Source organism: Sylvia atricapilla, chromosome 3 (assembly GCF_009819655.1).
Source record: "Sylvia atricapilla isolate bSylAtr1 chromosome 3, bSylAtr1.pri, whole genome shotgun sequence".
Classification (NCBI taxonomy): Eukaryota; Metazoa; Chordata; class Aves; order Passeriformes; family Sylviidae; genus Sylvia; species Sylvia atricapilla.
The window spans coordinates 24,439,287-24,455,196 of NC_089142.1; the positions used below are offsets into that span (position 1 = coordinate 24,439,287).

General features: G+C 35.4%; 1 protein-coding gene across 1 annotated transcript in view; it reads right to left on the bottom strand.

Annotated features, from left to right (window-relative positions):
• COL21A1 (collagen type XXI alpha 1 chain) overlaps window positions 1-15,910 on the bottom strand; it is a 67,081-nt gene that overhangs the window by 21,230 nt on the left and 29,941 nt on the right. Inside the window, exon 16 of the mRNA XM_066314957.1 lies at window positions 14,507-14,560. Within this exon, the coding sequence (XP_066171054.1) occupies window positions 14,507-14,560 (54 nt within the window). The remainder of the gene's footprint in view (window positions 1-14,506; window positions 14,561-15,910) is intronic.

Below are 15,910 nucleotides of genomic sequence, written 5' to 3' on the forward strand. Positions count from 1 at the left end.
TAAAGAGATGGTAAATGGGACATGTTTGTCACCACATTTAGGAATTTCTAGACCCATCTATGAGTTCCCAATATAATTATTTAATATAATTATAATACTTAATAATGTAGTAATTAATTTCTGCAGCCATAAAATACAAAAGCAAATTATGAGTGCCTATACCTGTAATATAAACCAGAATTTAATATATACTGAAAAAATACCACTAGGCAGCAACCTTCTTGTCCTGAATATCCCGGAGATTTCCGGTTACTTTTCTGAGCAATCAGGAGAGCTCAGACAAGACAGTTCCACACACTTATCCAAAAAAGCAAACGATTTACCAAGATATAAGCAAGCTTAGAAGAAGAAATGCAATGTCCTGGTGAGATGTATTGATTTTTCTTGGTTAAAACAAATTGCTGCTACACGGCATTTCATTTTATGTCAGTGACAAAGATGAAACTCCAAGAACAACAATTGCAAAACTAAGTCATATTTCCTTTCTTCCCCCCCCCTTTTTTCCCTTTCTGACTGATTCTGCTCTACTGAGGTATATGGAACTTAGGCCCTTTAGTCAGTGAGAGCTGGTCTAGTCCCTTAAAATTCTCTTATGGTTTGTTGACATTTGCTCAGCTAAGAATGAATATATCACTTATGCTGATGTGAGTGATTTCCAGAGTACATGGGGTGGAGATTTTCAGTTACTCTCCACTAATTTGCTAATTTGTTCATAAAGAATGAATATTTCCCACAAGTTATTTCTTTGTGTAGCTTCCATGGTTAAGTAATTTCTGTAGGATCAGCTCCAGAATACCTAAAAAGTTCAAACTGGTTGGCTTGTCATTATCTATCCCAATGTACTACTTCCATTTACATGGATAATCTCTGGTTATGCCAATTAGAATTATTTGCACTTTCCCAGAAGACAAGGTTAAAAGGTAGTTTAGGTTTCTTACCTAACTTCTAAGTCAAAAGCCAAATCAAGCTTTGGAAATGTGTCTTGTTCCCAAAGAGAGATTACATTTGCAATACAAATCCTTTGAATCAGAGCATCTTTTTTTTTTTTTCTTTCTTTTTTTTTTTTTTTTTTTTTCTTTTTTTAGTCCCATGAGTAATCAGACATTTTGAATAGGAAGCTATATTTAATAAGATGACATAACACTAACTAAACTGTCAAAGAAACCTTACTTTAATTATCAAAAAATGCATTCTCACTTTAAAGTCTGAGGCAAAGCAATTAGTTTTACTCCATTTGTAAGAGAATTTTTTTGAAGAGTATATTGCAACTAAAATTATCACAAATGCCTGTGTTTAATCAAAACTTAATATGAAACACATTCATCATGCAATTTTTCTACCACTAAGGGAAAAACAATGTTTGGAACTGCTACAAATAGGAAAACTGCCACCCACTGGGAGTAATAGAATCAATGCTCTAGAACAGCTCATGATTCACTGGCCTATAGAAAAAAAACTGCCTTGAGGGATGTCCTTTGCAAAGCTATCAGGCACATTTTGTTCATAGAAAAAAATATGAAAAGGAGTCGTAATTCCAAAGTTCCTTTTTCCTTGTCTTTCCAGTAAATGTATGTTATCTATGTATCACGTATGCAGTTATAACACCAACAGAAAATAGCATTACATTTCTAGCCAGAAGATCTAAAAATCTGCTTTACTGATTTCTGTCCTTGTATGAGCTGGAGAATTTCTATACTTATGAAGTAGTTGTTTTCCTTTTTGTTCTACATCAAACTTCATCCAACGTTTATCCAGTATTTCTTCATATTTAAAAATTAAGTTAGTCACAAGTACTGCCTCAGTTCTTTTAGCATCAATCTGACTTCTTCAATTACTTTCACTTCATTCCAATGCCTTCCTGCTTTATTTGCAATTTTCCCTTAAACGGAAAGTCTTCTCTTACCACATAAAATCCTGTAATATTATTCATTATTTTACCCTTAATCAGCAAGTGCTATAATCACACAAAATGTAAAGCCAGCGAGATAGTCTAGCAAATCTAATTTCTTGGTTTAAAATCATATGCATTCTAAAAATTCTCAACTGCAGTTTTACCACACACTGCTGAGTTTGTCCCTAAAACCTAATGTCATCATGTACCTGTCTGGCAGCTAACCAAGAATTTTTGGAAACTGGGTAAGGACTGCTGAGCTTATTCTTCATTCAGCCTCTGTTGCTTGTTTAGTCATTTATCTTCAACCCTGTCTCACCAATGTGTACCTAGAAGCCTGTCAGCTTTCTAAGGTCTGGTTAGGCATGGGGAGGCTTTGCAGGGTACCCCAGGACCTAAAGTGACACTTGAATGCCATGTAGATAATTGAAATAATCTCTAGCGTCACTGACAGTGCTGTGGGATAGCAGATCTATCCTTCGAAAAAGATGTCACTCTGCTCTAAAACTGTTTCATTCATGCCAGATGCTGCAGATGTCCTCATACAACTCCAATGGCTCTCGGTGGCCACACCCAGAGAGGCAAATCCCACACACCTTTATGTCTACTTCTGTCTCAGTAACATTGCAAAATGAAGCTCATCTTGGTACACAACCAAATCCCTGGACAAAGCCTTCCTCAGCTGCAGCCTGCACAGCTGGGACTTCAGAACACCCAAAAGCATTAATTTGTTTCTCTTGTTATGATAAACCTCAATTATGACAGTTATAAAATTGTGTATAAATAATCTATTTTATTCCAGTTTCAGCAATTTAAAGAAATCTTCCATTCTTTGACAATACCTGGCAGATAGAATGGATTTAACTGTAAGAGGAAAATGTTTTCACAATGCCTGGAAAACTTTCCTTGTAGTTTTCATTAATCATGAGGTGTCTATTTTTGTTTTGGATTGTATTAAACAGATGGACAGACTTTCTTCCATGCAGCCCCACAAAAAAATCCATTAAGGAAATTGCCTGGGGCCTTATATACTGTTTAACTAGATGTAAGCATTTTTACTTAAGACACAAGCTACGTTTATCAGAATATTTCCTGTTTTTTCTAGCTAGTACCATCCCCCTCATGGTTAACTTTATGCCTGCGAACAGCAGAAGAAACCATGCAGATGGTTTTTTAGAACAAAACAAAACAAAACCTATTTTAGTCTTAAAATGAGTATATATCAGCTCATTTCTATTCTTTATTTTCTGTTACTGTCTTTAGTATTCCCTATTTCTTCACTGCCTGGTAGGACAGGATACCCTGTTATGGAAAGTAGGAATTTCTAGGCTACAGGTAACATATCCATAATCATAAAATTTTATCTCTTCTCTGGAAGACGTGAAATTATAGAGTGTTTCCAAAAGCTCTTCTGTTAAGAGCAAACTGCTTTGCAGTCAATTCCCTAGGTAGACGTAGAGAACTTTAGTATAATTGTCCTTATTATCCTATTTTTTTCTGATAAAAAGGATGTTTTTGTAGCATATACAAGTTCTCTGGCTTATGCTTCAATCAAATGTTTCCTTCCACTCTGAAAAATCTGCAGTTCTGATTCTGGGAAGACCCTGAAGGATCTTTCATAAATTATGGCAGTGGAACAAGATACACAAAAGATATCAATCTATCTATCCACATATTCCCATGATCCCTTTAAACACCTGGAAAACACAACTCTTTATGTATCACAGATCCTTACTTGAAAAAGCTTACTTGATGATACATGAGAGATTTACTGGAGACATGCAAAAAAGTACAAGTCAAGCCATAATTTGGATGAAAGTACAACAACCAAAACACTTTCTAAAGGATTATAGCAAATCCTTGATAATCCTAATAGAATGAAAGAGACAAACCAAATTTGGAAATGATATAAAACTGGAAAAGAAATTCAGTGAAGCAGAATCTGCTACTACTGAGTAGTTGCAATTGATGAAAGAAATAAAAAAGGGCTACATACAAAGTTTTCCCACAGACAAAAGGACTATCCACCAGACTAGCATAGCAGCTTTAAATTAAATTCGGGAAAGGAAAAAGCATTACCAAGGTCTTTGCAGTTACAAAACTGCAGTTTTCAAACACTTTTTTTTTTTGGCAAATCAGTTATTAGCAATAAAACACACATGTTAAATGTGGAACAGAATGACCCCTATTGCATTGCCAACAACATGGACCTTGGAAAACTATAACCTGAAAGCTGGAAATACTAAAAAGAAAAAAAAAAAAAAAAAAAAAAAGAAAAAAAAAAAAAAAAAAAAAAAGAAAAAAATAAAAAAAAAAAAAAAAAATCAAAAAAAAAAACAAAAAAAAAAAAAAGAAAACCCTGTGTGTATCTTGTCACAGGCTGAAACTTGTGGTACTCTTGTTTCTTCTTAAGAACCCTCAAAAGAATACGAGCATCAGACTTGCCAAATCTTCATGGATCCGAAGGTGGGCAGACAAATCTGAACTCCCAGCCCTTCAGGTGACACCATGATGCCTTCCCTCTGCCTATTGTGCTAGCACCACCTTTAGAGACTGTCAAAAACCAACATCCAACACGTCAGAAATCTTACAGACTTCTAAATGCTGACAAACTGACCCACGTTTGACACTTAAACACATAGATACTCAAGTAGTTACAAGCCTTCGAAATGCTTTAAAATTTCTTCACTACTCAAATTATGGAGAAAAACCTCTGAGGGTCACAGTGCTTGAGCACCTTGCGCACACAGGACAGAGCAGGCTGGGGCCAGCAGAGCCTCTCCAAAGGGCACTGACTGCTGCTCTGCTCCTTACACCAAACACATAACCAGAGTTCTGTCCTCACAGGGCACACACTGATGCAGATGGACAGAGTTTTCAGCCACATCTCTTTCACGTAGTAAGCAACCACTCAGTTAAATTAGCAGTGAGTAAGTTTAACAACAAATCATGCTTTTGGCTTTTTTCTTTTCTTTTTTTTTTTAATATGGTCGATTCTGTAAAACTGGTCACAGAACACAGCAAAAGGCAACAGTAAAACTCTGTTCCAAAAGGGATTGTAAAATTCTTACAGAACTGGTCTGTTGCTGACTATTGAGCAGGATGGGCCAGCCTGCATTTTTGGCCAAGGAAGTCCCAAAGCTCTGACAGAGACAATCTGGCAGTAAATAACAGGTCATTTCTATAGAAAAATCATTTTCTATACAGTCCTACCCATTCCCAGAGAAAAAGTTCTGTGATAATTCCTTTAGTCCAAGCCTATTTGGCAGTTGTTACCTGTTTAAGAAATAGCTAAGAAAAATTGGAACAAAGGCTGGGACCTCCAGAGCATAAGGAAAGAAAATCACACCTTGACTCACTCAGTAATCATTAAGGCTAAATTTAATTACTAAAAGTAATTACTAAAGCAAAAACCAATTTCCACAATAAGAAGCTAAAGTTGCTTCTTGAAATGGTTTCATAATCTTAGCAGAAATATTAGTTCAATCTTGCAAATGGATTTAAATTCACTCTGATTAAAGATCACAGTGTTTTATTTTGCATTGTTTTCTTTTGTTATGGATCAGAAGTCAGACTGTATTCTGACAACACTTTTCATAGCTTCAATTCACAGCAATTTTAGTATAGAAGGATTAAAAAACCTCAACATTTATTGTGCCAAATTTTCCAGACTTTTCTAGCACAAGATTTACTTGAGTGTTTGAGACTTGAGTATCAGCTTCTCTATTTCACATTTAAAGCTTTTTGTAGACAGGAATAATGCAGTGCTGTTAATCAAGAAGGTCACACAGAAGAAACACAACAAGTAACTAATTACTTTGACAGCCCAACTACCACTTGAACACAAACTAACAAAGAAGCCCTGCTACAAGTTGTTTGTTTTTATCTTGTGTATTTTCTGCAGGGCTTCAATTAAAATAACTTCAATTAATCCAAATATCTAAACTATGTAAGATAGTCAAAACTAAAATGACCCCTTCTATTTGAGACACATAGTTAATGATGAGTTGAATGCAGATATCAGTTTCACTGTAGAAGAAAATCATATCAAAGAAATATGATATATTTCTAAATATAGACTCATACTTGACTATATGAGGTAAAATAGAAACCATTCTGGGTAATTCTCAGAATGCAGTTTGTAATCTGATGACAGATAAGACACTTAGACCTACATACAGCTAGAGCACTTTGTATCACCACCCTGACAGAGTTCTCAAGGAGGCTGTAACTCAGACCTTCTGAGGACTCAGGTACAACGATTTTTTTCTCTGACTTCTCCCATGTTGAAGGGTGACTAGCCAGAAAACTGACTACACTGTTACTATTCTTCTGAAGAGGAAGGAAAGTCAAACATTCTTTTGGTAAACTTCTTTCTATTTGTAGTTAAGTAACTTATCCATAAACATGTCGCGAAGCATAGAACAGAACAGCAACGTGCAAATGAATTCTTCTGAAATAATAAATATTCATGTCTGCTATATTTTAACTGACTGTCTTCCTCATTTACACTCTGTTCTCTATGTTTGGTTTCTAAGTACAGAAATTAGCTGGGGGAAGTTTCTGTTTGGTCTTCAGTCACTGGAAATTCCTGCAGATATTTGATATTTACCTAAGTCATAAAGCGTTAAGAAGAAAATTGTATGGCAAGAATAAAAGGAGATGTTGTTTTTTAAATATTAACGAGTACATGTGAACAACTTCCCTGGCACTAACAGATGCCAGCCCAATATACAACATATACCTGTCCAAACAGTTTCTTCAAGCTTTTCATCCTTCAGAAAAGGGAGTGAAATTAGCACACATGCTCAGGAATGCTCTAAATATGACTACTGACATCAGATGGAACCAACAGAATGCAAATGACTCCTTCTTTAAATATCACATGTCAAAGAAGTGAATGTTCAGCACTTCAGGTATACTTATTTTATTCCATGGTACCATTTAAACTTCAAGATCTTTACTAGCTATTTTCAGCAGGTTGAACTAATCAGTTACAGGTGCACACACACACAAACATTATATTGCTTTAATTCTTTAATTTAAGCCAATTCAACAACTCCACTTTTAATTGATACTTGATAATAAAGAAATTTCTGATAAAGAACACAAGATGAATATACAGTTGTGTGGATTTGTACTTTCAAATTTTCAAAAATCTACATATGATCAAGTCCAGTGATTTTTTAGAATGTCTTTTTTTCAGTCCAAGAAATAGTATGTCAAGTAATATGTATCAGTACATCATTTGCTGAAAGTAACAAAAACAATCAGAAATTGTTTTGAATCATAATCAGTTGCAGTAAACTGATGTTTTCCCACTTAAAACCACATTTTCATATTGCATAGCTGTAACGTCAAAATGCCGGAAAGACAATTTCTATAGAAAAACCCACTGCAATATTATTACCAAGAAAATATAGCTTCTGGTACTGAGAGATAAGGTAGTGATGTTTGTGAGCACGTGCATTTCCCAGTTTCTGCAATTTCCTAAATGCACAAGCATTTAAAAAGGCAAACATTTATATGTATTTTTGGAGAATATTACCATGAGAGAATATATTGGATGTGTAATGAATATATCACCAAATTGATTCCCTTTCAGTTTCAAACCAGATCCCTAGACTCCCTCTAAGCCTAGCTGAAAACATGACAACTAAAGGCTCAAGCTACATATCATCCTTCCCTCAGGGGAAAAAAACACAGGTGGAACAACATGTATCTTACTCTAGACAGAATAAGCTTATTCCAAAGCACTTCATCTGGCAAATAAGGCTCACTTTCCAGTACAGATAACCAAGATGAATAATATCAAGCCTAAAGTTTCTATGTGAAATTTTCCAAAAATATCCCAAACTCTTTTAATGCATAGAAGAAATCAGACTCTTCAGAAGAGCCAGCGGTTTTTTTGTATAAACAGGTCTAGCTCATTATAATCAATCATGGAATACAAATAAATCATCGCTATCACTGATTTTGTGCTTAGAAGCCAGTTACCGCACTCTTTAAAAAAACTGCACCTGCAAGTACTCACTGCAGAACAATTCTTTCAGTCATACCATTTTAACACTCCTTTTCAGTTTAGAAAGTATTAACAAATTATTAAAAGATACTTTAACAAATGATAAGCACCTGTTTATTAGAACATAGCTCATCAAGTCATTAGAAGGATTTTAAATTGTTACAACACATTTGCTAGAGGTATTCTATCTCTGTGTTCACAGAACACCAGCAATAGGGGAGGAATGCTGGCATCTAACTTGTATCAGCATATAAATTAGTAAAGAAGTGCCAGGGTAGCCATAAAAAGGCCAGTACAGCATACAAACAGAAAACAGAGTATTCTGAGTACCATTACAACTATTTATAGCACATGCCATTTATGTCCACAATGGGTTTACAATGAGAGTTCCTTCCATATTTCCTTACAACTTCTAAGAATTTCCGTTTGTTAACAGTGCGTTTACAAAATAGTCTTAAGGAAATGTTAACAGGGCATGCCACCTCTTCCCTACACGATTTTCCAAAATTATTAAATTTAAAATAGCATTAGCAGAAAAAAATAATAAAAAATACATTCCGAAATCTCTGTAGACAAAACAAGAACAAAAAAGATACTATAATTCTAGCAAATTAATATATTATTGTAATTGCACTGTGTGAGGAAATAAATTTAAAAATTAGAAATCATGATGAAGAGGCAGAAAGTGTGAATTAGTTAGGAGAGAACTGTTAACTTTACAACTTAGAAAAGTAGGCATTATTTTCCAAGCTGCATTAGGTTAGTGGGTCCAAGTTTATTACAGCATATATAGTGGCCTCAGTCCAGGTTGAATTAAATGGGACTCTTTCCATTGACTTCAAAACGCTTTGGATCAGCAACTATGCTGTCATGTTGTCTATCATCTTTGTCAACTGGGAATAATAAAGGAACTCAGATTAGCCTGCCTAAGTTTTAGAAGTCTTTTATTTACTTGTTTCATTACAGCACTATTCTCGTATTTATCTTCTTAACAGCAATTAACTCTTCTGTACAGTATGGAATGAATTCAGTTAAAACCTGTCAGTCAGAATGAAGATAACCTAAGTTGAAAATAAAGTCTGCTCAAAATACATACGGCTACTTGACAAAAAACCCCTGCATTCTAAAAACCGTGTTTGAGCTTACAGCACTATGTAATTAACATATGATGGCTGGAAATACTGTGCAGTCAAAGCTGTCATCTCCCTCTTTCTCAAGTAAGAACAAAACTAACAACATCTGTTATGTAGCTCAAGCACTCAGAAAGTCATCAGCAAGACTCTGCTCTGTCTACTTCAACAATTTGGATATTAGCAGAAGGAATAAAGAAACAATATCAAAAAGCGCATTCAACTAACCAAATCTACTTGTAAAGAAACAACGATACATACGCCTACAAAGATCATCACTATCATCCCACCCAAATAACAGCTTATTTTTTTATTTACAGGTAAAAGTCAGAATTTTTGTTCAAAAAGAAATAGGTGTTCTTTTGAGACCCACAAGACACCATTTGCAGAAAAAAAAAACACCTAGTTTTTACATCCCTTATGACTACAATGCTAACATGATTGAAAAGCAGGCCACCAGAGCTCAGGACCTACTATCAAGGCATCTCAGCCTAGTAGAAAAGCATGAATGTCAGATCAGAAATGAAAATTTTTTATAGACTCACGCCAACCACTTTGTTGAGTCTGCTGATCACTTTTTTCTTAAAAACTATGGGAAACAATTTCTTCTTTATAAACTACATGCAAACAAAGTGCTATTTTACAGCAGGGCCTAATTTAAGGTGATATAAAATCTGAAGGAGTATTTACTGCTCTATGGAATATTTCCACAAGTAATAAATTCACACAACACATGATCATTTGAGCACTGGAAATACAACAGTTTATGCTTTAATCTATTAAGAGATTAAAAGCAGAAATACAATAATCAGACTAGGTGGATAAAATTAAAGTAACACTTTCACAAAGGATTTTTTTCACAAGGTCAACTGCACAGATATACAGTATATGTTATAGGTTTGCTTTTATCCTAAGTACTTCATAACTCAGTATGTAAATGCAAATACAAAATACAAATCTTGAGTAAATGGCATCTTAATACCTAAAACTGGTACAAAGCAACATATCATCATCAGAAACATCAAGCAAAACATTGCATGACACAGAGAGGAAAATAATAGCAACAAAAAACTTCCAAAATTTTCTGCATGCTACTGTATTACTAAGTTAGGACCGTTCTTTCCTTTTTTCCTGTTTCTATCAATCTCAGCATAGTTATTAGATGCAGTAGAATTACATTAACTTTATATTTGCTTTCCAAACATACAGGATATCTGGCTATACCAGTTTGTTAGTGTATCTTAGTGTATCTTGAACATGTTTCAAAATGAATTCTGCTACCACTGCCTAGAATATAACACACTTTTTTTTTTTTTTTTTTTTTTCAGAGAATGCATTGAACTGTATCTGGCATTCCTGATGCAGTTATGAAAGATCAACAGACAAACCAAAAGTATAGGTATAACAGTGGGAGTCAGGTCAGAAGCTGAAAGTCATGTTATGCTGCTATTGCTGGCACAAATGAGGCCACATCTGAGGTCTTGCAATGTGACCTAAATATTGAGAAAAACTCTACCATTTTAAGTGTTTGCAGATGTATTTCTGAAAAATAAGATTTCTGGAGAGTAAACATGAGCAGTTGCAAATGCTCAGACATATTACTTGTGTCAGGAGAGCATATGCTAGCCCTAGAAGAGTGCTATAAATGTCCTGCCAGCTATACCCACAAGCACTCACTTCAGAGTTCCCATCTGCATAATTGCAAACACAAGGAGCTTCCACTGAAACCAAATTCTGAAAATCCTACCTATGTTAAAAAGCACAGGCAGGCTGAAAATTAAACTCAAATAAATCCGCATTTATTCTATAGATATTTGGTCCTCAAAAAAATATATTTATCAAAATAGCCTGTCATCAGTAAGATAGATGACTAGCCACTGAACTACTTAAGTGACAGCATGGCCTGTTTTTGGCATCAGGAAAATCAGCTTGATTACAACCTTTACCAAATCCTTTTTAAATTATTCTGTCCATACTGTCACACGTTATTCTACAGAGTGGGTAGAATTGGGATAGTCTGGTTAACTGAAGTTCCAAATAGTATAACCAAGGGAAAGCAAGCACATCTCTTGAAATTATTTACTTTTCTTTACAACCTACTTTTTCTGTTTGTAACTTTGGGGATTAGTAAGAGTAATATACCAGAAAATATTCTGTTCAAAAAATAACCACACATCTGAAAGGCTGGAGGTAACAGGAGTTCAGTTCATCTGTGCTCTTCATTCTAGACAGTTGCTCCTTAGATGTTGTCTCAAGGTACATTCATTTCACAACCATGCTGGTTTTATTTGCTAAAGCAAGAGGAATCATAAGATGACTATTTTTACATCATCAGCTTAATGAATTAAGCCATGTCTAACACTAATGTGGCTGAATGAAAAATAAAAGACTGTCTGCATGTATGTTCATGTGGGTAGCATATCCACACAACCTGCTGAGCTGTCCCAGGGCCACAGCTGTATGTGACTGGTTAATGATATAAAGTCATTCAGCTTCAGCTGTATCATCCAAGGCTTGTCTTGTGCTTAAGCAGCCAATCTGGCTGTCCCAGGGATGGCACAGCACAGTTCAATCCCTCTCTTCCACAGCAGTGCCCTGACTATAAATGTATCCCACCAGAGAAGTTCATACTGAATTCCACAGAAGGGGAGCCGAGAGGAGGCACTTACACTTTATATTTCAAATACACACTGAGGGAACAGAAGAAAACATAAGCAGTAAATTGCACAAGACATCACTCACAGCACCCAAAATCCAGATCACTTTCCAGCTTTCCAACGGGCCAATTACCCTCTACTTGAACAGAGGAGCCCTTAGATCTCACAGCTAAGGATACCTTTCATTTTCCACAACCCAAAGACACAATTTCAGCCCAACATTTCTGCCCTGAACTGCTCTGCTCTTTGTTCCACCTCCTGGCCCTAACTAGACAGGAGCAGTGTGTTTGCTCATGCAGGAGGATGCTACATCAGCAATAGGGACAGATGAGCAGGGATGACTCAGTGTCTTACATTCCCTAACAGCAACATTGAGGCAATTTCATAGTCAGCATGTGGACTTTCTATTCTCCAGAACCTCCACTGATTATCAATGAAGCATACAATGATCCATTAAGATTGTTTAAATTTTAGTAGCTGTTTATATTTTGGAAGTCTCCCTTTTTAGTATTTTGCGATGATTTTAAATTACTTCCTAATACTTTTAATGTCTTAAATCTACTGCTTCATTCTCCTTCAAAGAAAAAATATGAGATTTTAGTGATTATTTTACACGATTGTTTAAAGTATTATATTGTGAAGCATTTATATTAATTTTAAACCAAAATATAATATATATAATTATTAATATATTTCATTATTAGACACAGTTCATACTAAACAAATGCCATCACATTAGAAAGAGCGCTGTTAAAGTATTAAATGTCAGAATGCTCTTTCCCTTCCATTTCTTAGATTAATTTTTTAAAAAATCACAGTGATCAACTAACAGTTCTTTTGTAAAAATTAAAAGAGACAAAACAAGGCTAGGAAAAAGTAATAGAACACATTTTTACCTCTACATATTTGTTACGGTGTACCAACTTACAATATACCAAAATCCCTTCATGTGGAGGTGGGCGGAGCCCCGGCTGCTCTGCCCTGGAGGGAGCCAAGCTGAGGAGTTAAGGAAGAATTTCGCAACTTCACCCTGAGCCCCAAGGACAGACAGGCCGCCTGGCTACGGCGACCTATCTGGAGACCCACAAGCCCCCTCGGGATTTTATGTAGATCTGTTACAATTGATTGGTTCTGTACCCTTTTCCTCACACCCTCGTGTCCCATAAAAACCCCTGAGTTTCCTCTGGTCAGCAGAGGTTACTCATCCCTGGACCCCTTTCGCTGGTACCCTCTCAATAAAATACCACCTGCAGAAATTCCATACGAGGCCTCTCTCTCTCTCACCACGACCGGCTAAAAGAGGGGCTAACTCACAAAGGCATGAGCTGAGATCACTGAGCTGAAATCACTGAAAGCTGAAATCACTGAGCTGAAAAATCACTGCTCTGCCCGATGCTGAGAAGCCCCTCTGTCCAGCTGAGAAGTGCCCTGACCCCCCAAGGAGCTGTTTCTAGCGAGACATCCTTTGGGGTGGCTGTGGCTCTCTGGGTCCCAAGCGGCGGACCCCATCCACCAACTAGCATACCTTCAGTTGTGTTTTATGATATTTAATTGACATTCACTTTCAGTCTTTCTTACATATGAAGACACCACAGACTGTAAAAGGTTAAAACACCTCACAATTATTTGCAGCAGAAAAAGAGGAAAAAATAAAGCCAAGGGAGGAATTATGTGTGTTTTTCACTTAAGCCAGACAAGTGGGAAGAATGACATTTGGACATAATTTCTCAGTGTTTTGCAGTCTACTCAAAATGCTTTAGAAGATTTTGGTGAATATATAAAAAATTTAAATTAAAACCTTCCAGAATTTTTCAGCTGGAAGTGTTATTTCCAATTCCTTATTGTACAAACTTTCTATCAGATTTCAGCATCACTTAACTCAGACTGCATCCCATTACATTCAATACCACAAAATTTCTGACTACAAAGATGTATCTCTTTATCTTACAATTCAAAATGTAATTCTGGATGTAATTCATCTGTAGAGCAGTGCTCCACCAAGTGAGCTCTGTTTACTGCTCCTGGCCTGTAGAAGAACTGTTGATGGTTTGAAGACAGCTGGCTGTCTCTCAGCACTCAGAGCTCCTCTCTTGGCTCATCTGCTTCAAGCAGTCTGCTGGCCTGGAAGAGCCAAACGAGGGAACACAGAGGACAAAGCCCAGCTATCAGACAATAAAAGGAGGTAAAACGAGCTCCAAATACCAAGAGAGGAACAATGTCTTTGGAAACAAGCAAAGCAAAAATGAAGCATCATGGTCCCCAGCTAAGCAAGAAGAAGAGAGATGCAGATAGCATGGTGTAAGAAGATGCAAGGAAATAAAAGGCCAGTAAAACTGAGCAAAGGAAAGGCAGTGGTACATAGTGAAAAAACAGACTTTGCCAGTGTGATTAACAAGTATCTGAAAGATACACCATATAGCAAAACCAAGAGTCAAATCCATCCTCAAGTAAGTAATTATTAATATCTAACTACATCACAACATCGATGGGATCAAAGTCAACAATGACACAATTTTATACCATTTATATATACATATATCTCAGTATATACAACAGCAATATGGTGAAGAATCTTTTCTTTTAAGGCATCTTTGACTTTCAGGGTTTGTTTATTTCTTTTAATAAAATCAAATTTAAAGATGAACAGCAGAAAGTAAACAAGTACTTTTAAAAAAACAAATCAACCAATTCAAATCAATATAAATTAAACATGAAGTACAATAGCTATTAACACAAAAAGAAAGACAAAACCCAACAAAACTAACAAATCAGTACATAAGGATATGTCAGCAATTTAGTCACTTACAGGCTCTCCTCGATGTCCCTCTAGGCCTGGAGATCCAGGCTGCCCAACTTCTCCCTTTAAAACAAAAAAAAAAGTTTTCTTAAAGCAATCTCATTTGCATAATAAAAATAATTATTTTAAATAGTAAATAATATTTTTAGTCTAAGTAACATTTCAGACCCATACACATTGAGACTTCATCAAAAAATATCTCTTAGCAGTTTAAGACATAGCAAGAAGTGTCATCAATCCAGTATTCCCTCATGTTGCATCTGACAGCTATCAAACAGTTTGCAAAAAGAGATGAGAGAAAATTTTCTTTTTACTCAGAGCAGCAATTTCAGTAGAAAATGAAGTATAAAACAGTAACAGACTGATGCAGTCCAATTGTTTGTATAAATAATAGTATGAAAAATTATTTCAAAGTACTTCAGAATACAGCAGTAGCACAAATGACCAAATATTTCTCAAAGTATGTATTGATACTAACATATTCTGGAAATTTGAATAATTCCACGAATAAAAGCACATTAAAAAAGGCAAAGATAGATATAGACGATATAGATACAAATACAGATATAGATATAGATATAGATATAGATATAGATATAGATATAGATATAGACACACACAAGTATAAAATTATCTGGCATTAATTAATTTAAAATTATGAAAGCTGGACTTGAAGTAACAATGGGTAGCATCTGGGTTTGAAGCCATATTTTTTCCACATTCTTTCCCAAAATGAATATTGTAAAAAACCAGGAAAGCTCCAATAGAAATTTCCTTCAAAGACAGCCTGTTTGTTACTGTTTTGAATTTGATTACAGACCCAGAACGAAGCAATGTTTTATAGCAAGCAGATGTCGAAGTCAGGCTAACAAAATGTTTGAATGAAAAATATGGCTTCTATTAACTATTACACTATAAAAATTTTAAAACCCAATGACCCTGTCATATTTTTGGTACTACAGTAATAAGGAAAACAGTCCCGAAAATGTCTTGCAGTTTAAATGTACACACATTCACATAATATACTGAATTCTCTGTATGTTGCATAAAAGCATAAAACATATGAAAGTACTCTCCAAATTCATGGTTTAACAACACAATTCTCCACTCTAAATTGCCACCAGTGACACTTAAAACATTATGTTAATGCTAACTGTGGCTATTACCTGTCCATGTTATCAAATACCAGAGGAAAAAAAATCTAATTTTTTTCCTACATTCTGAAGTACCAGAGAAGGAATTTCTCCTCCAACTTAGCAATGATACCTCTGTGTGTGTGCATATATATATATATGTATATAATCTCAAATCACAAATATATGTGTAAAATAAGAGAGGATTCCTTTGAAATAAATTCTTGGAGGTAACCAAGCTCATTTCACAGATAGCAGAAGTCTAGTCTGGACAATTGAT